The 27,661-nt window shown below is 48.2% G+C and overlaps 2 protein-coding genes across 7 annotated transcripts in view; one reads left to right on the forward strand and one right to left on the reverse strand.

Annotated features, from left to right (window-relative positions):
• The window catches only part of LOC105494395 (low density lipoprotein receptor class A domain containing 2), a 44,844-nt gene extending 28,388 nt beyond the window's left edge, over positions 1-16,456 (reverse strand). Inside the window, exon 1 of the mRNA XM_011762770.2 lies at positions 15,985-16,456. Coding sequence (XP_011761072.2) covers positions 15,985-16,456 — 472 coding nt within the window. The remainder of the gene's footprint in view (positions 1-15,984) is intronic.
• LOC105483073 (ubiquitin specific peptidase 48) overlaps positions 16,259-27,661 on the forward strand; it is a 106,452-nt gene continuing 95,049 nt past the window's right edge. For 4 of the 6 annotated variants that reach the window (XM_071098946.1, XM_071098953.1, XM_071098947.1 and 1 more), the window contains exon 1: positions 16,259-16,588. In XM_071098946.1, the coding sequence (XP_070955047.1) occupies positions 16,455-16,588 (134 nt within the window). In that variant the 5' untranslated portion in view covers positions 16,259-16,454. The remainder of the gene's footprint in view (positions 16,589-27,661) is intronic. The other 2 variants (XM_071098958.1, XM_071098961.1) reach the window with 2 other exon arrangements.

Consider the following 27,661-nt stretch of genomic DNA (forward strand, 5'->3'; position numbering starts at 1 on the left):
CTGGCCAGGTGCAGTGGCTCACACCTGTAATCCCAACACTTTGTGAGGTGGAGGCAGGTGGAGCATTTGAGGCCAGGAGTTCAAGACCAACCTAGGCAACATGGTGAAACCTCATCTCTACTAAAAACACAAAAATTAGCTGGGTGTGGTGGCACATGCCTGTAATTTCAGCTGCTCAAGAGGCTGAGGCGTGAGAATCCCTTGAACCTGGGAGGCAGAGCTTGCAGTAAGCCAAGATCATGCTGCTGCACTCCAGCCTGGGTGACAGAGTAAGACCCCATCTCAAAAAAAAACCCCTTGTATTATCTCTTTAAGAATAAAAAAGCGGCCGGGCGTGGTAGCTCAAACCTGTAATCCCAGCACTTTGGGAGGCCGAGACGGGCGGATCACAAGGTCAGGAGATCGAGACTATCCTGGCTAACCCAGTGAAACCCTGTCTCTACTAAAAAATACAAAAAACTAGCCGGGCAAGGTGGCGGGTGCCTGTAGTCCCAGCTACTCGGGAGGCTGAGGCAGGAGAATGGCGTAGACCCGGGAGGCGGAGCTTGCAGTGAGCTGAGATCTGGCCACTGCACTCCAGCCTGGGCCACAGAGCGAGACTCCATCTCAAAAAAAAAAAAAAAAAAAAAAAAAAAAAAAGAATAAAAAAGGATTTATGGCTTATGCCTGTAATCCCAACACTTTGGGAGGACGAGATGGGAAGATCTCTTAATTAATTTTTAATTTTTTTTTTTTTGAGACAGAGTCTCGCTCTGTCGCCCAGGCTGGAGTGCAGTGGCCAGATCTCAGCTCACTGCAAGCTCCGCCTCCCGGGTTGACGCCATTCTCCTGCCTCAGCCTCCTGAGTAGCTGGGATTACAGGCGCCGCCACCACGCCCGGCTAGTTTTTTGTATTTTTTAGTAGGGACGGGGTTTCACCGTGTTAGCCAGGATGGTCTCGATCTCCTGACCTCATGATCCGCCCGTCTCGGCCTCCCAAAGTGCTGGGATTACAGGCTTGAGCCGCCGCGCCCAGCCAGGGAAGATCTCTTAAGGTCAGGAGTTCGAGACCAGCCTGGCCAATGTGGTGGAACCTCATCTCTACTAAAAAATAAAAATAAAAATAAATCGGGTGTGGTGGCACACACCTGTGGTCCCAGCTACTTGGGAGACTGGGGGAGTGGGAGGAGGGGATGGCAGCTGTAGTGAACCAAGATTGCACCACTGCACTCCAGCCTAGGTGACAGAGCGATACTCTGTATCAAAAAAGAAAAAAAGCATTTATAATGACAATCCTCTGCTGCTTTAATACAAACATCCTAATCATCTGACACTATGCACTCATTTTTCCTGTAAACAGATGGGCCATAACCCAACTGGTTGACCTCACAACCTGATTGCCAAGTGTATGAATACCACTCTGGACCAAACCACCATTGGGCACAGATCTATGGACATTTTACAATAACTGAACTACATCCTACGAGCCCAACTACAACTGTCACGAGAAAGACAGCAATGGGGCTGGGTGTGGTGGCTCACACTTGTAATCCCAGCACTTTAGGAGGCTGAGGCGGGTGGATCACCTGCGGTCAGGGGTTCAAGACCAGCCTGGTCAACATGGTGAAACCCTGTCTCTACTAAAAATACAAAAATTAGCCAGATGTGGTGGTGCACGCCTGTAATCCCAGCTACTTGAGAGGCTGGGACAGGAGAATCGCCTGAACCCGGGAGGTGGAGGTTGCAGTGAGCCGAGATGGTGCCACTGCACTCCAGCCTGGGCAACAGAGTGAGACTCCATCTCAAAAAAAAAAAAAAAAAAAAAAAAAAGAAAGAGCAATCGTCCAGTTTCACATGAAAGGAAAGAAAGTGAGCTGGGCACAGAAGCTCACACCTGTAATCCCAACACTTTGGGAGGCTAAGGCGAATGGATCATTTGGTTTCAGGAGTTCAAGACCAGCCTGAGCAACATGGAGAAACTCTGTCTCTATAAATAATACAAAAATTAGCCAGTTGTGGTGGTGCACGCCTGTAGTCCCAGCTACTCAGGAGGCTGAGGCCAGAGGATCCCTTGAGCCAGGAGGTTGAGATTACAGTGTGCCATGATTGCACCACTGCACTACAGCCTGGGCAAAAGTGAGAGACCCTGTCTCAAGAAAAAAGGAAAGAAAGCCGGATGACACTTCAGATGGCCTGGCTGAGGTCAATGTAACTCAGTCCAGGGATCCTGAATGGGGATATTGACCTTATCAGAGAGATGTCAGTAACAACAGAGCATCAGACGTGGACTTTGTGGGCCTCAGCCTATACGTAGAACTTCATCTCAGTGGCACCTACTAAGAGTAGATCCAACAGGAATGCTAATGCCTTCCTAGAGGAAAACAAGTGAACTAAAAGATGGAGAAGACTTGGCCAGGCACGGTGGCTCATGCCTGTAATCTCAGCACTTTGGGAGGCTGAGGCGGGTGGATCACGAGATCAGGAGATCAAGACCATCTTGGTTAACACGGTGAAACCCTGCCTCTACTACAAATACAAAAAATTAGCTGGGTATAGTGGCGGGCGCCTGTAGTCCCAGCTACTCGGGAGGCTGAGTTAGGAGAATGGCGTGATCCCGGGAGGCGGAGCTTGCAGTGAGCAGAGATTGCGCTACTGCACTCCAGCCTGGGCGACAGGGCAAGACTCTATCTCAAAAAAAAAAAAAAGATGGAGACTTATAACATCATCATCATCAAAGAATGTGAAGGCCATTAGGAAGAAGGGAAAATAGGTTGGACGTAGTGGCTCAGGCCTGTAATCCCAGCACTTTGGGAGGCCGAGGCAGGTGGATCACTTGAGGCCAGGAGTTTGAGATCAGCCTGACCAACACAGTGAAACCCTGTCTCTACTAAAAATACAAAAATTAGCTGGGCGTGGTGGCACGTGACTGTAGTCCCAGCCACTCAGGACCCTGAGGCAGGAGAATCACTTGAACCCGGGAGGTGGAAGTTGCAGTGAGCAGAGATTGTGCCACTGCACTCCAGCCTGGGTGACAGAGTGAGACTCCATCTCAATAAAAAAAAAAGAAAGAAAGGAAGAAGAGAAAACAGAACAGACTTGAGAGAGGATATCACAAATGGTCATAGACACTGAGCACAGTGACCCGAACAGGTACATGGAACAATTATAATAAAGATGCAGGCCGGGCGCGGTGGCTCAAGCCTGTAATCCCAGCACTTTGGGAGGCCGAGGCGGGCGGATCACAAGGTCAGGAGATCGAGACCACAGTGAAACCCTGTCTCTACTAAAAATACAAAAAATTAGCCGGGCGCGGTGGCGGGCGCCTGTAGTCCTAGCTACTCAGGAGGCTGAGGCAGGAGAATGGCATGAACCCAGGAGGCGGAGCTTGCAGTGAGCCAAGATCGCGCCACTGCACTCCAGCCTGGGCAACAGCATGAGACTCCGTCTCAAAAAAAAAATAAATAAAAATAAAAATAAATAAAGATGCAGTGGAGGGAGTTATATCTCTTCCTGGGGTTGCAAGATTATGTGCCATGGGTATTTATAGGACTACTTTTTGGGTTTTTTTGAGACAGGGTCTCATTCTGTTACCCAGGTTGGAGTGTAATAGCCCCATCACAGCTCACTGCAGCCTCGACCTCCTGGGCTCAATCGATCAGTAACAATCAATCAGATTACCAGACATAGACCTTGTGTCCCTCCTGAGTGGCTGAGACTACAGGCACACACCTTCGCACCCTGCTAATTTTTTGTATTTTTTATATGGTAGAGGTAAGGTTTCGGCATGTTGCCCAGGCTGGTCTCAAACTCTAGGGCTCAAGCAACGTGCCCGCCTCAGCCTCCTAAAGTGCTGAGGCTGCAGCTGTGAACCACCGCACCCGGCCTATGAGAGTCTTGATATGATCTCAGTGATTAGACACATCGAGACACTATCAAATATTTTATTTATTTATTTATTTATTGAGACAGAGTTTCGCTCTTGTTGCCCAGGCTGGAGGGCAATGGCATGATCTCGGCTCCCTGCAACCTCCACGTCCTGAGTTCAAGCGATTCTCCTGCCTCAGCCTCCCAAGTAGCTGGGATTACAGGCATGCACCAACTCATCCGGCTAATTTTGTATTTTTAGTAGAGACAGGGTTTCACCACGTTGGCCAGGCTGGTCTCAAACTCCTGACTTCAGGTGATCCACCTGCCTTGGCCTCCCAAAGTGCTGGTATTACAGGTGTGAGCCACCACACCTGGCCTCTTTTTAAAAATGGACTTATATAAGCCAGGTGTGGTGGCTCACACCTATGATCCCAGCACTTTGGGAGGCTGAGGTGGGTGGATCACCTGAGGTCAGGAGTTTGAGACCAGCCTGGCCAATGTGATGAAACCTTGTCTCTACTAAAAATACAAAAATTAACCAGGCATGGTGGTGGGCGCCTGTAATCCCAGCTACTCGGGAGGCTGAGACAGAAGGATCTCTTGAAAATGGGAGGTGGAGGTTGCAGTGAGCTGAGATTGCACCATTGCAATCCAGCCTGTGCAACAGAGCAAGACTCCATCTCAAAAATAAATAAATAAATAAATACATACATAAAATAAAAATTGACTGATACAAAAGAGGGCCCAGGACAAAGGCTAGAAAAGCTCCAGCATTTCTAAAACCAGTATAGGAGGAAGCACTAAAGAGAGTTGAGAGTGATAGAGGCAGGAGGCAGATGAAAGCCCAGGCAGATAGGGGCGGGTCCCCATTGAAACCCCACCTCCAAGTCAAAGACAGTTTAAAGGCTGAAAGTCAAGCTATAAGTCAAAACCACAGACTGGATTGAGAGCCTGTCTTCCCGTTTGGCATGGTTTTCTCTGATTGATCCCTACCCTTCACCTGTTTCACATATACCTACCCTTCCCTAATTGGTTTTTTACCCTGTAATGCCCACTTTTGACTGGTGTCTTTTTCTTTTTTTTTTCCAGATGGAGTCTCAATCTGTCACCCAGGCTGGAGTGCAGTGGCATGATGTTGGCTCACTGCAACCTCCACCTCCTGGGTTCAAGTTATTCTCCTGCCTCAGCCTCCCGAGTAGCTGGGATTACAGGCACATGCCACCATGCCCGGCTAATTTTTGTATTTTTAGTAGAGACAGGGTTTCACCATGTTGGTCAGGCTGGTCTCAAACTCCTGACCTTGTGATCCACCCACCTTGGCCTCCCAAAGTGCTGGGATTACAGGCGTGAGCCACCACGCCTGACTGATGCCTTTGTTTTAACCTTTTTTTACATACTTACAAACCAATCAGCATGCACTCCCCTATTCTGAGCCCATAAAAGCCCTGGACTCAGCCTCACTGGGGGAGAAACCACCCCACTCCAAGTGGTTGACCACTCTCTCTTCCCGTTTCCACTGAGAGCTATTTCATCATTCAATAATATTATTCTCCTCCCTCCTGATCCTTCACTTATCAGTGTATCCTCATTCTTCTTGGATGTGGGACAAGAGCTCAAAAACCACCAAACACAGGTACAAGCTATAACACAGTTGGGCTGGGGTTAGTCCTGTGCACAAGCCCAAGCACAAGCCAGGTATGGCCCAGTAGGCCGAATGGGTGGACGCCTCCTGTGGCAGGCCTGGGGCCAAGCAAGGCCCAGGCAGGGGCATCGCCAGCCAGAGGTCTCTGACTGGCAAAAGTGGCTGAGAAAAATCGTGTGTCAGAAGGAGCAGCCACTGAAGGAGGTGGAGAATCAAGAGGGACATTTCAAGATGGCAGGAGTGGTCATCCGTGCTGGTGACTGCAGAGAACTGAGGCCAGAGAGAAGACCACTGAATTTGGTAACATGGAAGTCATGGTAACCTTGATAAATGAGCTGTAGAGGAGTGACAAGGTCATAGGCCAAACTAGAGTTGGTTGATGAGTACATAGCAGATGAGGAAGCCAAAAGGGTGTAGACCTGTGCCATCTACTAGGGTAACCACTTGCCATATGTGGCTATTGAGCACTTGAAATGTGGCTCCTGTGAACTGAGATGAGCTGTAAGTGTAAAATACACACCAGAGTTCCAAAATTTAGTGTGGAAAAAAGAATGTAGAATATCCATTAGTCTTTGTATAACACTGAAAAATATTGATTACATGTGGAAATATAAATATTCTGAATATACTAAAGTTTTTTTTTTTTTTTTTTTTTTTTTGAGACAAGGTCTCACTCTGTCACTCAGGTTGGAGTGCAGTGGTGTGATCTTAGCTCACTGCAACCTCTGCCTCCCGGGCTCAAGTGATCTTCCCACCTCAGCCTCCTGAGTAACTGGGACTATAGGTGCACGCCACCACAACCAGGTAACTTTTGTATTTCTTGTAGAGAGACAGGGTTTTGCCATGTTGCCTTGAACGGCTCGAGCAATCCACCTCCCTTGGCATCCCACAGTGCTAGGATTACAGGCACGAGCCACCAAGTTAAAGATATATATTTTTTTTAACTTTTATTTTTCGAGACAAAGTCTCACTCTGTCACCCAGGGTGGAGTGCAGTGGCACAATCTCAGCTCACTGCAAACTCTGCCACCCAGGTTCAAGTGATTGTTCTGCCTCAGCCTCCCGAGTAGCTGGGACTGCAGGCATGTACCACCATGACCGGTTAATTTAAATATATTATTAAATGAATTTTACTTGTTTCTTTGGACTTTTTAAAAAGTAGTTGGCCAGGCACAGTGGCTCACGCTTGTAATCCCAGCACTTTGGGAGGCTGAGGCGGGTGGATCACGAGGTCAGGAGATCGAGAGCATCCTGGCTAACACGGTGAAACCCCATCTCTACTAAAAAATACAAAAAAAACTACCCGGGGGAGGTGGCAGGCGCCTGTAGTCCCAACTACTCAGGAGGCTGAGGCAGGAGAATGGCGTAAACCCGGGAGGCGGAGCTTGCAGTGAGCTGAGATCCGGCCACTGCACTCCAGCCTGGGCGACAGAGCCAGACTCCCTCTCAAAAAATAAATAAATAAATAAATAAATAAAATAAAAAGTAGTTGGCCAGGCACAGTGGCTCACGCCTGTAATCCCAGCACTTTGGGAGGCCGAGGCGGGTGGATCACGAGGTCAGGAGATGGAGAGCATCCTGGCTAACACAGTGAAACCCTATCTCTACTAAAAATACAAAAAAAATTAGCCAGGCATTGTGATGGGAGCCTGTAGTCCCAGCTACTAGGGAGGCTGAGGCAGGAGAACGGTGTGAACCCGAGAGGCAGAGCTTGCGGTGAGCTGAGATCGCGCCACTGCACTTCAGCCTGGGTGACAGAGTGAGACTCCACTAAAAAAAAATAAAAATAAATAAAAAGACTTAAGGTCTGTGTTTACGTTAAATGCTGGTCACTTTTCCTGAACTCCAAAAGGAAGGAGGGCATAATGAGTCATGGCTGACCCCACTTCCTATTAAGGCCTGAACCAGTCTTTCAGGTTAACTTTTGGGTACCCTGGCCGAGGAGGGAGTCCGTTTAGGTGGTTGGGAGACTTTTGAATTTTTTTTTTTTTAGACGGAGTTTCGCTCTGGTTGCCCAAGCTGAAGTGCAGTGGCGCGATCTTGGCTCACCGTAATCTCTGCCTCCTGGGTTCAAGCGATCCTCCTGCATCAACCTCCTGAGTAGCTGGGATTACAGGCACGCGCCACCATGCCCGGGTAACTTTTTTGTATTTTTAGTAGAAACGGGGTTTCATGATGTTAGCCATGGCTGGTCTCGAACTCCTGACCTCAGGTGATCCACCTGCCTCAGCCTCCTAAAGTGCTGGGATTACAGGTGTGAGCCACTGCGCCCAGCCCACACCTTTACATTTTATTTTTGGTTTACACCAGTTAGGAAGCTTTTGCAATAATCTGGGTGAGACCAGAGTGATAATGGTAACAGGAAAGTGATGGCACTCTACATATATTTTGTTTTCTGTTTGTTTGAGACGGAGTCTCGCTCTGTCCCCCAGGCTGGAGTGCAGTGGTGCAATCTCGGCTCACTGCAAGCTCCGTCTCCTGGGTTCATGCCATTCTCCTGCCTCAGCCTCCCGAGTAGCTGGAACTACAGGCACTTGCCACCACGCCCGGCTAATTTTTTGTATTCTTTAGTAGAGATGGGGTTTCACTGTGTTAGCCAGGATGGTCTCGATCTCCTGACCTCGTGATCCACTCGCCCTGGCCTCCCAAAGTGCTGGGATTACAGGCGTGAGCCACCGCGCCTGGCACATCTAGCTAATTTTTTTTTTGTATTTTTAGTGGAGGCGGGTTTTTGCCATGTTCGCCAGGCTGGTCTTGAACTCCTGACCTCAAGTGATCTGTAGATCACTCTACAAAAATACAAAAATTAGCCAGGCGTGGTGGCATGCCTCGGCCTCCAAAAGTGCTGGGATTACAGGCGTAAGCCACCGTGTCCGGCCTCTACATATATTGTGAAGGCACAGCTGACCGGTTTTGCAGGGCTGGATGGGGATGTAAGGGAAAGAGAGAAGTCGACCTGCAAGATTTCTGGTAGGATGAAGTTGACACCTACCAAGATGGAAAGATTACTGTCTTTTGGAAGGAAGGATATGTGAAGAGAGGGGAGGTTGGGGTGGAATAGGAATACCTTTTGGCCTTGTAACATGTGAGATATCTATTGCACATTGGAGATGCCAACAAGCAACAGGATATATAAATCTAGCGTTTTAGAAGTTAGGTCAGGTCTGGAGATGTGAATTTGGAAGTCATCCACACATAGCAGGAGGAGATGAGATTGTAAAAAGTAGTTTCCTCTTCAGGGAGACTTTCCTCCCCATCTAATTGGGAATAAATAGTAACTTCTCAGCCAGGCGCGGTGGCTCACACCTGTAATCCCAGCACTTTGGGAGGCTGAGGTGGGCGGATCATCTGAGGTCAGGAATGTGAGACCAGCCTGACCAACATGGAGAAACTCCGTCTCTACTAAAAAAATACAAAATTGGCCGGGCGTGGTGGCGCATGCCTGTAATCCCAGCTACTAGGGAGGCTGAGGCAGGAGAATCGCTTGAACCCGGGAGGCGGAAGTTGCGGTGAGCAGAGATCTTGCCATTGCACTCCAGCCTGGGCAACAAGAGCAAAACTCTGTCTCAAAAAAAAAAAACCAGTAACTTCTCTGAGAAGCAAAATTTATTCAAAGACCTGTGCTAACATTCTTAAATATCTGCTAGCCGTGATAAAGAAATCAATGTACGTTTTAGGTTCTTAGCTCCCACAATTTAGCCTAAATATTTGCCGTGGCATGCTTATACTGGTCCAAGCAAGCATTAGCTCATAGCCTGTTCCTCTTCCTTATTTGAAGGTGTTTTTACCTTTCTCAGCATTCCACACGTTACTTCCTCCTTCCTTTGTTCTCCTCTGCCTTTGCTTCTTCTTTTTTTTTTTTTTTTGAGATGGAATTTCGTTCTTGTTGTGCAGGCTGGAGTGCAATGCAGGAACTCGGCTCACTGCAACCTTCACCTCCCGTATTCAAGCCATTCTCCTGCCTCAGTCTGGGCAGTAGCTGGGATTAGACATGTGCCACCACGCCCAGCTTTTTTTTTTTTTTTTGGCATTTTTAGTAGAGGCGGGGTTTCTCCATGTTGGTCAGGCTGGTCTCGAACTCCCGACCTCAGATGATCTGCCCACCTCAGCCTCCCAAAGTGCTGGGATTACAGGTGTGAGCCACCACGCCCGGCCAGCCTTTGCCTCTTTTAAAAAGTTCTAAATTGGTAGCCAATCGGGACAAATATAGAATGTGAGGTCCCGTTCCAGCCAATGGAAACCCGACACAGCAGTAGGATGGACACGTCAGGTTATAAATGACCCTGTCCCCTTTGTTTGGTGTACTCTCATGGCAAAACTGCTGGTGAGTGTACCCTTTCTGCAGAAAGTAAAAATGGCCTTGCTGAGGAAATTAAATGTATGTTCAAGTGCTATTTCTTCTTTTTCTTTTCTTTTTTTTGAGATGAAGTCTTGCTCTGTCACTAGGCTGGAGTGCAGTGGTACAATCTTGGCTCAGTGCAACCTCCACGTCACAGGATCAAGTGATTCTCCTGCCTCAGCCTCCTGAGTAGCTGGGACTACAGGCGTGTGCCACCATGCCCAGCTAATTTTTTGTATTTTTAGCAGAGATGGGGTTTCACCATGTTAGCCAGGATGGTCTTGATCTCTTGATCTCGTGATCCACCTGCCTCAGCCTCCCAAAGTGCTGGGATTACAGGCATGAGCCACCACGCCCGGCCTCAAGTGCTATTTCTTCTTCTTCTTCTTTTTTTTTTTTTTTTTGAGGAGGAGTCTCACACTGTTGCCCAGGCTGGAGTGCAGTGGTGCCATCTCGGCTCACTGCAAGCTCCGCCTCCCAGGTTCACGCCATTTTCCTGCCTCAGCCTCCCGAGTAGCTGGGACTACAGGCGCCCGCCACCACGCCCAGGTAATTTTTTCTATTTTTTAGTAGAGATGGGGTTTCACCGTATTAGCCAGGATGGTCTCGATCTCCTGACCTTGTGATCCGCTCACCTCAGCCTCCCAAAGTGCTGGGATTACAGGCGTGAGCCACCACGCCCAGCCTCAAATGCTATTTCTATTTTTTTTTGTTGTTGTTGTTGTTGTTGTTGAGACAGAGTCTTGCTCTGCCGCCCAGGCTGGAGTGCAGTGGCCGGATCTCAGCTCACTGCAAGCTCCGCCTCCCGGGTTCACGCCATTCTCCTGCCTCAGCCTCCCGAGTAGCTGGGACTATAGGCGCCCGCCACCTCGCCCGGCTAGTTTTTTGTATTTTTAAAGTAGAGACGGGGTTTCACCATGTCAGCCAGGATGGTCTGGATCTCCTGACCTCGTGATCCGCCCGTCTCGGCCTCCCAAAGTGCTGGGATTACAGGCTTGAGCCACCGCGCCCGGCCCCCAAATGCTATTTCTTTAGGGCACTGGGGAACAAGCATTCTAACAAGATCACCCAGGGAGTAAACAAAGTTAAGGGAGAGGTCCAAAGGACTGAACCCTAGGCCATTCAAGTTTCCAGGTTAGAGGAGAAAGAACCTGCGAAAGACGCTGAAAGGGATGGCCAGTAGTAATGAGAAAATCAGGAGAGTGTGGCGCCCTGTGATCTAAGAAAAGAAAGTGTTTCTAAGAGGAAAGAGTGAATAACTGCGTCAATTGCTGCTAACAGGTCTAGTAAAATAAATAGAGTATGAGTTTACCATCGCATTTAACAAGGTGGAGGCCATTGGTGATCTTCATATGAGCAGTTTTGGGGGTGATAGAGGCAAGAACCTGATTTGGGAGGTTTAAGGAGGAATAGGAGGAGAACTGGAGAAGAGTACAGAAAATGCTTTCCAGGATTTTGCTATAAAGGGAAAAAGAGAAATTGGACAATAGCTGGAAGGGGATGTGGGAGTCAAGAGAGGGTTTGTTAAACTTAAGAGAAAGTATAGCAAATTAGCACATTTGGGCTTTGTTTGTTTGTTTTTGAAACAGGGTCTCCCTCTGTTGCCCAGACTGAAGTGCAGTGGCACAATCTCTGCTCACTACAGCCTCGACCTCCTGGGCTCAAGCAATCCCTCCACTTTAGCCTTCTGAGTAGCTGGGACTACAGGTGCATACCACCACATCTGACTAATTTTTGTATTTTTGTAGGGACAGGGTTTCACCATGTTGCCCAAGCTGGTCTCAAACTCCTGAGCTCAAGTGATCTGCCTGCCTCAGCCTCTCAGAATTCTGACATTATTTTACAGGTCTGAGCGACCGTGCCTGGCCAAATTATAGCATAAGTGAATGCTAATGAGAATGATCCAGTAGAGACCGAAAAACTCATGATGCAGAAGCAACATATCCCCTCGAGACTCAGACTCACACCTGCTTTCCTGACATGGATGTCCCTGACTCACCGGAAACGCAATATATTCAAAACTGAAATTACCTTCCTTCTTTTTTTTTTTCTGAGACAGAGTTTCGCTCTTGTGACCCAGGCTGGAGTGTGATGGCACTATCTCGGCTCACTGCAACCTTCATCTCCTGCCTCAGCCTCCCAAGCCACTGGGATTACAGGTGCCTGCCACCACGCCCGGCTAATTTTTGTAATTTTAGTAGAGACGGGGTTTCCTCATGTTTGCCAGTCTGGTCTCGAACTTCTGACCTCAGGTGATCTGCCCATCTCAGCCTCCCAAAGTGCTGGATTACAGGCGTGAGCCACCACGCCTGGCCGAAATCATCTTCTTTCTAAATCTGCTCCTTCTTTGGTGTTGCTATCTCATTTGGTAGAAATTCTACTTAATTATCCTATTTAGAAAACTGCCATATAGTAGTGTCTTCACGGTGAATGATAGTCACAATTTCATTATGTACTAAGTGAAGCAAGGGATTACACAGGGAGCTGTAGGTACCAAGGAAAGGGGTGTGACCAGACTTGAAGGTCAAATATCAGAAAGGTGAAGAGATACCAGACAAGTCAACATCATCAAGCTACAGCAAGTCCTCATTCTGTCCGAGGTGTTTGAACCAGAGTGACTCTATCTTGAATGGGGGCTGGGTAAAACAAGGCTGAGACCTACTGGGCTGCATTTCCAGGAGGTTAAGGCATTTTTTTTTTTTTTTTTCAGACTGAGTCTCCCACCGTTGCCTGGGATGCAGTGCAATGCCGCAATCTCGGCTCACTGTAACCTCCGCCTCCTGGGTTCAAGCGATTGTCCTGCATCAGCCTCCTGAGTAACTGGGATTACAGGTGCCACCACGCCTGGCTAATTTTTATATTTTTAGTAGAGCCAGGGTTTCACTATGTTGGCCAGGCTAGTCTCAAACTCCTGACCTCAGGTGATCTGCCCACCTTGGCCTCCCAAAGTGCTGGGATTACAGGCGTGAGCCACCATGCCTGGCCTAAGGCATTCTTAGACACAGGATGAGATAGGAGGTCTGCACAAGATACAGGTCATAAAGACGTTGCTGATAAAACAGAATGCAGTAAAAGTAAGGGAGGAGACCACCCCTCATATTGTCTTATGCCCAATTTCTGCCTCCAAAGAAATAAGTAAAAACTAAAAGGCAGAAATGAAATCCACAGGCAGACAGCCCGGCGCCGCACGCTGGGCCTAGTAGTTAAAGATCGACCTCTGACCTAATTGGTTCTGTTATCTATGGATTACAGACATTGTACAGAAATGCACTGTGAAAATCCCTATCTTGGCCGGGAGCGGTGGCTCAAGCCTGTAATCCCAGCACTTTGGGAGGCCGAGACGGGCGGATCACGAGGTCAGGAGATCGAGACCATCCTGGCGAACACAGTGAAACCCCGTCTCTACTAAAAAAAATACAAAAAAACTAGCCGGGCGAGGTGGCGGGCGCCTGTAGTCTCAGCTACTCAGGAGGCTGAGGCAGGAGAATGGTGTAAACCCGGGAGGCGGAGCTTGCAGTGAGCTGAGATCCAGCCACAGCACTCCAGCCTGGGCGACAGAGCGAGACTCCGTCTCAACAACAACAAAAAAAGAAAATCCCTATCTTATTTCGTTCCGATCTAATTACCAGTGCAAACAGCCCCCAGTCACATACCCCCTGCTTGCTCAATCAATCACGACCCTCTCACACGCATCCCCTTAGAGTTGTGAGCCCTAAAAGGGACAGGAATTGCTCACTCGGGGAGCTCGGCTCTCGAGATAGGAGTCTTGCCGGTGCCCCTGGCTGAATAAACCCCTTTGTTCTTTAACTCGGTGTCTGAGGAGTTTTGTCTGCATCTTGTCCTGCTACAAAAGAAGTTGGTCAAAACCCACCAAACCAAGATGGCCATGAGAGTGACCTCTGGTCATCCTCACTGCTTATCATATGCTAATTATTATACATTAGCATGCTAAAAGACATGCCCACCAGTGCATGACAGTTTACAAATGCCATGGCAGCATCAGGAAGTTACCCTATATGGTCTAAAAAGGGGAGGAGGCCAGGCGCAGTGGCTCACACCTGTAATTCCAGCACTTTGAGAGGCCGAGGTGGGCAGATCACCCGAGGTCGGGAGTTTGAGACCAGCCTGGCCAACATAGTGAAACCCTGTCTCTACTAAAAATACAAAAATTAGCCAGGCGTGGTGGTGGGCACCTGTAATCCAGCTACTCAGGAGGCTGAGGCAGGACAATTGCTTGAGACCAGCCTGGCCAACACAGTGAAACCCCGTCTCTACTAAAAAATAGAAAAAAAATTAGCCGGGTGTCGTGGCAAAAGCCTGTAATCCTAGCTACTTGTGAGGTTGAGGCAGGAGAATTGCTTGAACCTGGGAGGCGGAGGTTGCAGTGAGCCCAGACCACACCATTGCACTCCAGCCTGGGCAGCAAGAGCAAAACTCCGTCTCTCACACACACACACACACACACAAAAAGACTCTTCTCTGCCTCACTACACAAAATGCGAATCTCCATTATAGCACTCAATAGCTTTACATCTTCAGTGGGTACCTTGAATAAAGGCAAGGTCTTCCTTTCAAGCCATAACTCTCACCTGTCCCTGTCTCAGAAATTGTGGCCCTCTCACGCCAAGCTTTTCTCTTCTGTGCCTTTGCACCTTGTGGTTTTTCTGAAATGGTGTCTTTCGTCTGTCCTGGCTAAGTCCAACTCATTAAAGGTGGGCTTCGGGATTACTTCTGGGAAGTCCCCTTTTTTTTTTTTTTGAGACGGAGTCTCACTCTGTCGCCCAGGCGGGAGTGCAGGGGCCAGATCTCAGCTCACTGCAAGCTCCGCCTCCCGGGTTCAGGCCATTCTCCTGCCTCAGCCTCCCGAGTAGCTGGGACTACAGGCGCCCGCCACCTCGCCCGGCTAGTTTTTTTGTACTTTTTAGTAGAGACGGGGCTCCTGGCGAACACCGTGTTCGCCAGGATGGTCTCGATCTCCTGACCTCGTGATCCGCCCGTCTCGGCCTCCCAAAGTGCTGGGATTACAGGCTTGAGCCACCGCGCCCGGCCTCTGGGAAGCCTTTACTCAAGTACCCCAAAGCCTCCCAAGACTGGGATGGGGATCTTTGTATTTCTACTGCTCACTCCCTAACCCACCTCCAGGGGCAGGGACCACATCTTACTTTCTTCCTGCTTTCAGTGAAAAAAAAATTTTTTTTTTTTTGAGACGGAGTTTTACTCTCGTTGCCCAGGTTGGAGTGCAATGGCGTGATCTCGGCTAACCGCAACCTCCGTCTCCCGGGTTCAAGCGATTCTCCTGCCTCAGCCTCCCGAGTAGCTGGGATTACAAGCCTAAGCAACACGCCCGGCTAATTTTGTCTTTTTAGTAGAGACGGGGTTTCTCCATGTTGGTCATGCTGGTCTCGAACTCCTAACCTCAGGTGATCCGCCCACCTCGGCCTCCAAAGTGGTGGGATTACAGGCGTGAGCCCCTGTGCCCTGCCCAATGAATGTTTATCTGAAGAATTCAGCCTAACGTTTTCCAGCGGGCAAGCAGTTGAGTCAGAAATTAGCGCTTAGATTCTGGCAGGGCTCTGATTCAAATGCAAAATTCTTAAATGGCCTCACTTTAGTAGAGTTCTTTACAGTTTGCAAAACAATTCTCATACAGCTACTCTTTATGTCCTGGGGCAGGCAGGAGTCGCAGAAAGGAAATATTTTAAACCAGGAGCTAGAGAGGAACGAGAAAATCCCGGCATAGAGATAACACTTTTGAGAAAGGAGCCAACAGCAAGCACGACCTTGCTCACCAGAGAAACTCCACCCTGGCACCTCGGATCCCCGCCCGCACAGTCTGCGGCGCACCGAGCCCTCCCACCTCGAAGACTACCAATCCCAGCATGCCTCACAGTGAGTGACAGAACGCAGGGCATGCCGGGACACGTAGTCCCACCCTAGCACAGGAAAAGGTTAGAACGTCCTATGACGTCAGGAGGGCTCGGGAAAGGGGTTCGGAACCGGTCCAGGCTCAAGTTAAATCTCCCTCTAAAGAGCCGACCCTGGTTTCTTTGGCGACTCGATTTTGACTCTAAACAGGTCCCGCTCCACAGTCTGGGCGGGCCTATGGTGTGTGCCGAGTAGCCTGTAGCGTGAAAACTTCATGGTTAAAAGGGAAGTACTGGAGCCAAGAAATAGTTTTCGAGACACTGGTTTGTTAGAGTAGTGGTACGTAGGGTGCCGCCCTAAACGGGGGCTGAGACGCTGCTTTTTCAGCAGCGCCAGTGAGGACGTGGCAAGACTGCCTCGGGCGTACGCTTCCTCTTCCTCAGCCCGTCGGGTTAGGGGCGCGGGAGACGCAGAGGCTGCTGGGAACGCGCATGCGCCTAGCGCGGTGGGGAGTCCACCTTTAACGTCCGCGGGCGCGGGGTGTGTCGGGTGTCGACGGCGGCGCTTTGCGGCCGGTCGTGCGGGTCGGGCGCGGGCGGGCGCGGCGGTAGTGGCGCGCACAGGTGATTGACTGGCCAGCTGCCTGAGGGAGCGCCGGGTCCTCCTCGCTGGCAGGTGGCGGAGCCCATTGGGGCGGCGGTGCAGACCGCGGCGGCGGCGGCGGCGGCGGTCTGGCTCGGGAGGCGTTCCTGGGGCCAAGGCCATGGCCCCGCGGCTGCAGCTGGAGAAGGCGGCCTGGCGCTGGGCGGAGACGGTGCGGCCCGAGGAGGTGTCGCAGGAGCACATCGAGACCGCTTACCGCATCTGGCTGGAGCCCTGCATTCGCGGCGTGTGCAGGTGAGGCCCGCGCACCGCGCCTCGCGGGCCCCTTGCGCCGGACCTTGGAAAGCCGGGGCGGGGTTGGGGGAAGGAAGACGGCCAGCCCTTTGCGTGCATTTGGGAGGCGCGGAGCCGAGCGAGGTGGAGTTTCTCCTTTTGCGCCGTCTGCGCGACCTGGGAAACGCAGCCTTCCCAGGCTGTGCGCGGAGGTGATGCTGGCCAAAGCACTTTAGGAAGGTTTGGGTTCCCATCCAGAAGATGGCGGTGGAGATGAAGGCAGGAGCCGAGAGCTTAGCAAGCGTTGATGACTGGGGTATCTTGGCCACATCACGGCTCTTTCGTTTATGAAAAGGAACTTTGAAAGTGAGCTTCATCACAGTGTATCTTGTTGGTGTTGACACCGAAGGCCTGATCATCTTAGTATTATTTTGGAGAGGGCAGCTTTAGAAAAAACTGTGGTCAGCCTACGTCATCGATACCCTGCACCCCCGTTGACCTTCCCTCACTCGTTAATGTATTTTTTTTTTTTTTTTTTAGCATTTCTTTGGTCGTTCTGGTTCGACACCACTTTACCGAGTACCAAGTTTGAGCTGTGATAGTGCTGTCCTTCACGTCTGCCCCGCCCTTGAACCTTCCCTTTCCTTAACCCTCTCTTGTAGATTGAATCCTTAGGCTTTGCTCCCGTTTGTTCCTTTTTTTCCACCTTGTAACGCGGGAACTGTAGTTTTCGTTTCAGAATGTTGTTGAAATTGACTTGGCCAAGCCGGACATGCTTAGTAGCTGTCTTTCGGCAGGCATTTAGGAAATGCTTTCTGCAGTTTTTACATTCCGCTGGGGGATCCTGAAGGAATGGAAGTATGGTCTCTGGCTTTGGAGCTTAAAGTCTAGTCTGAGACGTGAAATAAGTTAGGGAGTTTCTGTAAAGCAAACGAGTAAGTCCAAGCTCTGGGCGTCTGTCTCACAAGGAGGGTAAATGTGACTTTAACAGTAAGTTCTGGAATGACTGTAGTCTGTGTATAGTAGAAATAATCAAGCTTCAGTCAGTTTCCAGACTAACCAAATAATGTAAACTCTTAATGGTTCTGGTTGTTTGTGAGCCAGGGTCTCACTCTGTCACCCAGGCTGAAGTACAGTGGCACAAGCTCGGCTCACTGCAACCTCCACTTCCCTGGCCCAAGCGATCCTCCCACCTCAGCCTCCCGAGTAGCTGGGATGAGAGGCATGGGCCACCACGCCCGACTCAATTTTGTATTTTTAGTAGAGACGGGTTTTCGCCATGTTGGCCAGGCTGGTCTCGAGCTCTGGGCTTAAGCGATCTGCCCACCTCCTCTGGGATTACAGGCATGAGCCACCTTGCTGGGCCAATAGTTCCGATATATATATATATATATATATATTTATTTATTGAGACGGTGTTTCGCTCTTGTTGCTCAGGCTGGAGTGCAATGGCGCGATCTCAGCTCACTGCAACCTCCGCCTCTCTGGTTCAAGCAATTCTCCTGCCTCAGCCTCCTGAATAGCTGGGATTACAGGCATGCACCATCATGTCCGGCTAATTTTTTTTTTTTTTTTGGTATTTTTAGTAGAGACAGGGTTTCTCCATGTTGGTCAGGCTGGCCTCGAACTCCTGACCTCAGGTAATTTGCCTGCCTTGGCCTTCGAAAGTGCTGGGATTACAGGTGTGAGCCACTGCCCACCTGGCTGATACTTTTTCTTTTTCTTTTTTTTTCCGAGACAGCATCATGAGACGCTGGAAAAATTTTAAAAAAGAATACATTAAAAAAATATTTTGTGTGTTTTTAGTAGAGACGGGGTTTCGTCGTGTTAGCCAGGATGGTCTCGATCTCCTGACCTCGTAATCTGCCCGCCTCGGCCTCCCAAAGTGCTGGGATTACAGGCGTGAGCCACACAGTTTTTAAAAGAAAAAAAGAATAGACCCGGTGTAGTGGCTCATGCCTGTAAGCCCAGCACTTTGGGAGGCTGAGACCAGCCTGCCCAGCATGGTGAAACCCCGTCTCTACTAAAAATACAAAAATTAGCCGGGCGTGGTGGCGGGCGCCTGTAATCCCAGCTACTGGGGTGGCTGAGGCAGGAGAATCGCTTGAACCCGGGAGGTGGAGGTTGCAGTGAGCCAAGATGGTGCCACTGCACTCCAGCCTGGGCAACAGGGCCAGACTTTGTCTCAAAAAAAAAAAAAATTATCTTATCTTGGCCTCTGTATTCTCTGCATGTTCTGTCTCTAAATTTCCCTATTCTGGACATTTTATATAAATGGAATCCTAAAATACGTGGACTTTTGTGACTGATTTCCTTTACTTATCATGTATTTAAGGGTCATCCATGTTGTAGCATGTTTCAGCACTTCATTAAAAAAAATACCTGGGAAATACATATAACAGTGTTTACCATCTTTTTTTTTTTTTTTTTTGAGACGGAGTCTCGCTCTGTCGCCCAGGCTGGAGTGCAGTGGCCGGATCTCAGCTCACTGCAAACTCTGCCTCCCGGGTTTAAGCCATTCTCCTGCCTCAGCCTCCTGAGTAGCTGGGACTACAGGCACCCGCCACCTCGCCCGGCTAGTTTTTTGTATTTTTAGTAGAGACGGGGTTTCACTGTGTTAGCCAGGATGGTCTCGATCTCCTGACCTCGTGATCCACCCGTCTCGGCCTCCCAAAGTGCTGGGATTACAGGCTTGAGCCACCGCACCCGGCCAGTGTTTACCATCTTAAAGTGCACAATTCGGTGGGTTTCAATACCTTTATAGTGTTGTACAACCATCACCACTGTCTGGTTCCAGAACTTTTCATTATCCTAAAAGGAAACAGCATCTGTTAGTCACGTCCCACTTTTCCCCCTCCCCCAGCCCCTGGCAACTGCTAATCTACTTTCTGTCTCTGGATTTCTCTATTGATATTTCCATGGAATATTACAGCAATGGAGTTATACAGTACGTGGCCATTTCTGTCTGCTTTCACTTAGCATAATGTTTCCAAGGGTTATCCCTCCTGCACATGTGTCAGTACTTTATTCCTTAAGGCTGAGTAGTATTCCATTTTATGGATAATGCCACATTTTATATATGTATTCATCAGTTGAGGGACATTTTGATAACTTCCAACTTTTGGTTATTTTGAGTAGGACTTCTCTGAATATTTGCATGCAAGTTTTGGTTTGAACGTCCGATTTCAGTTCTTTACCTGGGAGTGGAATTACTGGGTCATACACAGTCAATTCTGTGTTTAACTTACTGAACCGTGAAACTTTTCCACAGTGGTTGTACCGATTTACGTTCCCACCAGTGATGTATGAGGGTTCAACTGCCTCATCATCCTCATAAACACGTACTATTTTCTGTTTTTCTGATTAGGCCCTCCTAGTTGGGTGTGAAGTGATACATCTTTGTGGTTTTGATTTACATTTTCCTAGTGGCTAATGAGTTCAGCGTCTTTTCATGTGCTTGTTGCCTCTTTTCTTTTTATTGATCAATAATATGCCATTGGCCGGCGCGGTGGCTTACACCTGTAATCCCAGCACTTCGGGAAGCTGAGGCGGGCAGGTTACGAGGTCAGGAGATCGAGACCATCCTGGCTAACACAGTGAAACCCCGTCTCCACTAAAGAATACAAAAAATTAGCCGGGTGTGGTGGCGAGTGCCTGTAGTCCCAGCTACTCGGGAGGCTGGGGCAGGAGAATGGTGTGAACCCAGGAGGCGGAGCTTGCAGTGAGCCGGATTGCGCCACTGTCTCAAAAAAAAAAAAAGTAATAATAATATGCCATCATATCTCTGTATCTACCGCCTTTTTTATTTGCATTCATCTGCTAATAGACATTTGAGTTGTTTCTACTTTTTGGTTATTATGAATAATGTTGCTATGAACGTTCGTGTAGTAGTTTTTATGTGGGCATTTGTTTTTATTTCTCTTGGTTATAGAACTGGAAGTGGGATTGTTGGGTTGTGTGGTAACTTTTAACTTTATTATTATTATTATTATTTTTTGAGACAGAGTCTCTCTCTGTTGCCCAGGCTGGAGTGTAGTGGTGCCATCTCGGCTCACTGCAACCTCCGCCTCCTAGGTTTAAGCGATTCTCGTGCCTCAGCCTCCCAGTTGCTAGGCTTACAGGTGCCCACCACCACACCCGGCTAATTTTTTGTATTTTTTAGTAGAGACTGGGTTTCGCCAAGTTGGCCAGGCTGGTCTTGAACTCCTGATCTCGGGTGATCCACCCACCTCAGCCTCCCAGAGTGCTGGGATTACAGGCTTGAGCCACCTCACCCAGCACTTTTAACTTTTATTTATTTATTTTTTAAAATGAGGTCTCACTCTGTAACCCAGATTGGATTGCAGTGCAATTATGGCTCACTGCAGCCTTGAACTCCTGGGCTCAAGGAATCCTCCCGCCTCAGCCTCCTGCCACTACAGGCGCATGCCGCAACACGTGGCTAATTAAAAAAATTTTTTTTGCCAGGTGCGGTAGCCTGTAATCCCAGCACGTTGGGAGGCCGATGCAGGCGGATCACGAGGTCAGGAGATCGAGACCATCCTGGCCAACATGGTGAAACCCTGTCTCTACTAAAAATACAAAAAATTAGCCAGGCATGGTGGCGGATGCCTTTAGTCCCAGCTACTCAGGAGGCTGAGGCAGGAGAATGGCGTGAACCTGGGAGGCGGAGCTTGCAGTGAGCCGAGATTGCATCACTGCACCCCTCCAGCCTGGGTGACAGAGTGAGACTCCGTCTCAAAAAAAAAAAAAATTTTTTTTGTGTGGAAATGGAGTCCCACTTTAGTGCCCAGGCTGATCTTGAACTCCTTGCTTCAAGTGATCCTCCTGCCTTGGCCCCCTAAAATGCTGTACTTGCATGAGTTCATGGCCTTTTTTTGGCTTTTTGTTTGGCTTTTTTTTTTCTTTTTTTAAAATATGAGTGTCTTGCTGTATTGTGTAGGCTGTCCTTGAACTCCTGGGCTCAGTCGATCCTCCTGCCTCAGCTTCTCTGGTAGCTGGGACTACAGGCACGAACTACCATGCCTGTGTTTAATATTTTGAGGAATTATCAGGTTGCTTTCCAGAGTGGCTACTATTTTCCATATTCGCAAGCAGTGTATGAGGATTCCAATTGCTGCATGTCCCTGTACTTGTTACTGCCTTTTTTCTTTTAGCCATCCTAGTGGGTGTGAAGTGGTGTCTTTTATGTTTTCATTTGTGTTTCATTGATGACTAATCATATTAAACATCTTTTTGTGTACTTATTGGCCATGCATACATCTTTTTTGGAGAAATGTCTGTTGAAATCCTTTGCATGCTTTTAAATTGAGTTGCCTTTTTATTATTGAGTTGTGATCTTGTTTTGGTCTTGTTTTTGTTTTGGTTTTTTTTTGAGACGGAGTCTTGCTCTGTCACCCAGGCTGGAGTGCAGTGGTGCCATCTCAGCTCACTGCAACCACCGCCTCCCAGGTTCAAGTGATTCTCCTGCGTCAGCCTCCCGAATAGCTGGGACTACAGGCTCACACCACCACGCCTAGCTAATTTTTTTTTGGTATATTTAGTGGAGACAGGGTTTCACCATGCTAGCCAGGCTGGTCTCTAACTCCTGACCTTATGATACGCCCACCTCAGCCTCCCAAAGTGCTAGAATTACAGGCGTGAGCCACTGCATGCGGCTGAGTTGTGTTCTTTATATATACTGCATATAAGTCCCTTATTAGATACATGATTTGGAAATATTTTTTCTAATTTCTGTGGCTTTGAATTTTATTGGTGGTATCATTTTCAGTACAAAAGCTTTTAATGTTGATGTAGTCCAATTTCTTTTTCTTCTCCATCTTTTTATTCTTATTAACGAAGCAGGGTCCTTGTTGCCCAGCCTTGAGAGCAGTGGTGTGATCATAGCTCACTGTACCCTTAAACTCCTGGCTCAAGTGATCTTTTTGCCTCAACATCCCCAGTAGGTACAACTGCAGGTTGTACCACCACACCCAGCTAATTTTTTTGATATTTTTTGTAGAGTTGGGGTCTTGCTATGTTACCCAGGCTGACCTTGAACCTTTAGCCTCAAGCAGTCCTGCTTCAGCTTCCCAGAGTACTGAGATTACAGGTGTGAACTACCTGGCCCCAACATTGTACTATTTCTTTGATACTTTTGGTCTTGTAAGAAGCCACACCTCACCCAAGGTTTGAGCAGGTTTTTTTTTTTTTTTTTTTTTTTGAGACGGAGTCTCACGCTGTTGCCCAGGCTGGAGTGCAGTGGCGCGATCTCGGCTCACTGCAAGCTCCGCCTCCCGGGTTCCCGCCATTCTCCTGCCTCAGCCTCCTGAGTAGCTGGGACTACAGGCACCCGCCACCACGCCCGGCTAATTTTTTGTATTTTTAGTAGAGACGGGGTTTCACCGTGGTCTCGATCTCCTGACCTTGTGATCCGCCCGCCTCGGCCTCCCAAAGTGCTGGGATTACAGGCTTGAGCCACCGCGCCCAGCCAGTTTGAGCAGTTTTAATTAATGAATTAGTTAATTTTATGAGACAAAGTCTGGCTCTGTTGCCCAGACTGGAGTACAGTGGTGCAGTCTTAGCCCAGTGCAACCTCTGCCTTGCAGGGGTTTCAGCCATCCTCCTACCTCAGCCTCCCAAGTAGCTGTGACTAGAAGCATGCTTCACCACACTCGGCTAATTTTTGGTGTTTTTTTTTTTTTTTTTTTTCAGATGGAGTCTCACTCTGTTGTCCAGGCTGAGTGTAGTGGTGCAATCTTGGCTCACTGCAACCTCCGCCTCCCGGGTTCAAGCAGTTTTCCTGCCTTAGCTTCCTGAGTAGCTGGGATTGCAGGCACCCACCACCATGCCCGGCTAATTTTTGTATTTTTAGTAGAGATGGGGTTCTGCCCTGTTGGTCAGGCTGGTCTCAAACTCCTGACCTCAGGGATCCCCCTGCCTTGGCTTCCCAAAGTGCTGGGATTACAGGCGTGAGCCCCTGTGCCTGGCCCTGTCAGCTTTTATTTAGATATCCAAAAAGCTCTCTTTCTACTCACTTTCTTCGTTTTTGAGACAAGACACTATTCACTTTCTCCTTTTTTATGGAGACAGTGTTACCACGTTGTCCAGGCTGGTCTCAAATTCTTGGGCTCTAGCAGTCCTCCCTCCTCAGCCTCCTAAATTGCTGGGATTCCAGGCATGAGCCTTTCTCCTTTTGTTTATTTTTTCTCTTTGCAAGAAGAGATTAAATAAATAAATAGTATCACCAATATGTATTTTTCATACTTTATGCAACGATTTGTTATGAGATAACCAAAGCTGAAGAATGAGGTGTTTGACCACATTCAAAGACCACATGTGTCAGGACTGTTTACATTTCTGAAAGTACTTAGGACAATCACAGGATGAAAGCAGTGTGTACTAAATCCTCTGTCCACAGAATTCTGCAAATATTGTATGTTTTGAGGGCAGACTTGTTTGCTCACAGTGAGGTCAGTGGTCAAGTAAGTTCCTGGAAGTAAAATTGTTTGGTATGGGATGTATGTTTTTCATTTTGATCCATATTGCTAAATTGCCCCTCAGAATGAGGATTTCTCTACGTTTCCCTGTCAATGTGTGAGTATCTTACATATATATCATGCCCTCACCCACATAATGTGTTAGTCACACCTTTCGATCTAGTGCAAAGGGTGTCATATGTTTAATACGTTATTTCTTTTGTTACAGTTTCTTTTTGTTACAGTTTTTTGATGTGAAATTTGTTTTGTTTTGTTTTTGAGAGGGGGGTCTTACTATGTTGCTTAGGCTGATCTCAAACTCCTGGGCTGAAGCTATCTTCCTTCCTCAGCTTCCTGAGTAGCTGGGATTACAAGTGCATGTCACCATGCCCAGCCTTGATACGAATTTTCAAAGACAGAATTTACTTATATTTCCAGCCATGTATAGAGTACAATGTCTTGTTCTCATTAGGGAAACATCATATGACTATTACCAAATTAAAACATTACAGAAATGTGTGAAGCACTCTAGAAAGCCAGTGTCATGCCACCTTACATCAGTGGCTTTGTAGCTCTAGTCCAAAACCCTAATGAGGGTCATGTGCGGTGGCTCACGCCTGTAATCCCAACACTTTGTTAGGCCGAGGTGGGAGGATTACTTGAGGTCAGGAGTTTGAGACCAGTCTGGTCAACATGGCAAAAACCCATTTCTACTAAATTAGCTGGGCATGGTGGTGGTATACACCTGTAATTCCAGCTACTCAGGAGGCTGAGGCACGAGAATCACTTGAACCCAGGAGGTGTAGGTTGCAGTGAGCCAAGATTGAGCCACTGCACTCCAACCTGGGTGACAGAGTGAGACTCTGTCTCAATAAAAACCAACCAACCAAACAAAATAACCCTAATGAAGACCCATAGTCCCAGCTATGCTGGAGGCTCAGGTGGGAGGGTGGCTTGAGCCTGGGAGGTGGAGGTTGCAGTGAGCCAAGATCATGCTGCTGCACTCCAGCTTGGGTGACAGAACAAGACCCTGTCTCAAAAAAAAGGAAAAAGAAAAAAGAGGAGTCACAATACATACTTTGTTGCAACTTGTTTCTATTATTCATGCATGTAAATCTGCCTTATTTATTTATTTATTTATTTATTTATTTATTTATTTTTTTTGAGACGGAGTCTCGCTCTGTAGCCCAGGCTGGAGTGCAGTGGCCGGATCTCAGCTCACTGCAAGCTCCGCCTCCCGGGTTCACGCCATTCTCCGGCCTCAGCCTCTCGAGTAGCTGGAACTACAGGCGCTGCCACCTCGCCCGGCTATTTTTTGTATTTCTTAGTAGAGACGGGGTTTCACCGTGTTAGCCAGGATGGTCTCGATCTCCTGACCTCGTGATCCGCCCATCTCGGCCTCCCAAAGTGCTGGGATTACAGGCTTGAGCCACCGCACCCGGCCTATTTATTTATTTTTGAGAGAGTCTTGCTTTGTTGCCCAGGCTGGAATGCAATGCGTGATTTTGGCTCACTGCAACCTCAGCCTCCTGGATTCAAGTGATTCTTGGAGCCTCAGCCTCCAGAGTAGCTGGGACTACAGGCATGGGCCACCATGCTTGGCTAATTTTTGTAGTTTAGTAGAGATGGGGTTTCACCCTGTTGGCCAGGCTGGTCTCTAACTCCTGACTTCAGGTGATCCGCTCGCCTCAGCCTCCCAAAGTGGTGGGATTACAGGCGTGAGCCGCCACACCCGGATATTCTTTTTTCGTTTGTTTGTTTTGAGACAGAATCTTGCTCAGTCGCCAGGCTGGAGTGCAATGGCGCGGTCTTGTCTCACTGCAACCTCCGCCTCCCAGATTCAAGCGATTCTCCTGCCTCAACCTCCCGAGTAGCTGGGACTACAGGAGCGCACCACCACACCCGGCTAATTTTTGTATTTTTAGTAGAGATGTGGTTTCACCGCGTTGGCCAGGATGGTCTTGATCTCCTGACCTCGCACTCCGCCTGCCTCAGCCTCCCAAAGTGCTGGGATTACAGGCATGAGCCACCGCACCCGGTCCTGTTCTTTTTTTAAAAAATATTTTTATGTGTGTTTATGGTATATAGCATAGGATACTGTGTTTATGGTATATAACATAGGATACATTAACAGATGGTAAAATGGTAACTGTAGTGAAGCAGGTTGACATCTATTTCACAGTTACAAATTTTGTGTGTGACAAGAGAAGCTAAAATCTCATTTAGCAGGAGCCCCAAATGCATATCTGCCTCACTATTATTATTATTATTATTATTATTATTGTTATTTTAGATGGAGTTTTGCTCTTGTTGCCCAGGCTGGAGTACAACGGGGCAATCTTGGCTCACTGCAACCTCCACCTCCCGGGTTCAAGCGATCCTCCTGCCTCAGCCTCCCGAGTAGCTGGGATTACAGGCGCCCGCCACCACACCCGCCTAATTTTTGTATTTTTAGTAGAGCCACCACACCCAGCCAGTTATATAGTTTATTTAAAAATAGAGATGGGGTGTTGCTATGCTGCCCTGACTGGTCTTGACTTCCTGATTTCAAGCAGTCCTTCCACCTTGCTCTCCCAAAGTGCTGGGATTACAGGTGTGAGCCACTGTGCCTAACCTGCGTTTTAATTTATTTGACCAGTTTCCTGTTGATGGACTTTGGGGTTTCTGGGTTTTGATATTACGATCACTGTGCCTAACCTGCGTTATAATTTATTTGACCAATTTCCTGTTGATGGACTTTAGGGTTTCTGGGTTTTGATATTACAACCCATGCTGCCCTAGCCAGCCCTCTGCATTGATCTTGAGTGTTGAGTGAGTGTTTTCACTTAGGTTGCTAAATGAGAAATTGCTGAGGTAAAGGGACTGTTCAGAATTTTGATAGATGCCAAAAGTTCATACCATTTATCCTGGTCCTCTAGAGTGAGTGTGCCTATTACCTTATTCAAAGCATTCCTATTCCCAACTTCCATTTGATTGGCGAAAAATAGCATCTTCTTTTCATTTGCCATTTTTTGCTGGTGACATTGAGCATCTTTTTAATTTTATTTTTTAGTTTTATAGAGATAGGATCTCGTGTTGCCCAGGACAGTCTTGAACTCCTGGGCCCAAGCAATCCTCAGCTTTGGCTTCCCAAAGTGCTGGGGTTACAGGCATGAACCACTGCGTCCCATCTCCTTTTTATATTTACTTGCCATTTGTATTTCTTCTGTGAATTGTGTGATCTGCATTGTTGGTCATTTTCTTACTGATTTTCAAGAGCTTATTGAATATTTCTTTTTTTTTTTTTTTTTTTGAGACGGAGTCTCAGGGTGTCACCCAGGCTGGAATGCACTGTTGTGATTTCAGCTCGCTGCAGCCTGTGCCTCGTGGGTTCAAGCGATTCTCCTGCCTCAGCCTCCCAAGTAGTTGAGACTACAGGTGCCCACCACTATGCCTGACTAATTTTTGTATTTTTGTAGAGATGGGGTTTCACTATGTTGGCCAGGCTGGTCTTGAACTCCTGTCCATGTGATCTGCCCGCCTCAGCCTCCCAAAATGCTGGATTATAGGCGTGAGCCACCGTGCCTGGCTGAATATTTCTTTCTTTTTCCTTTTTTCTCCTTTTTTGAGACGGAGTCTCGCTCTGTTTCCCAGGCTG

Source organism: Macaca nemestrina, chromosome 1, assembly GCF_043159975.1.
Source record: "Macaca nemestrina isolate mMacNem1 chromosome 1, mMacNem.hap1, whole genome shotgun sequence".
Lineage (NCBI taxonomy): Eukaryota > Metazoa > Chordata > Mammalia > Primates > Cercopithecidae > Macaca > Macaca nemestrina.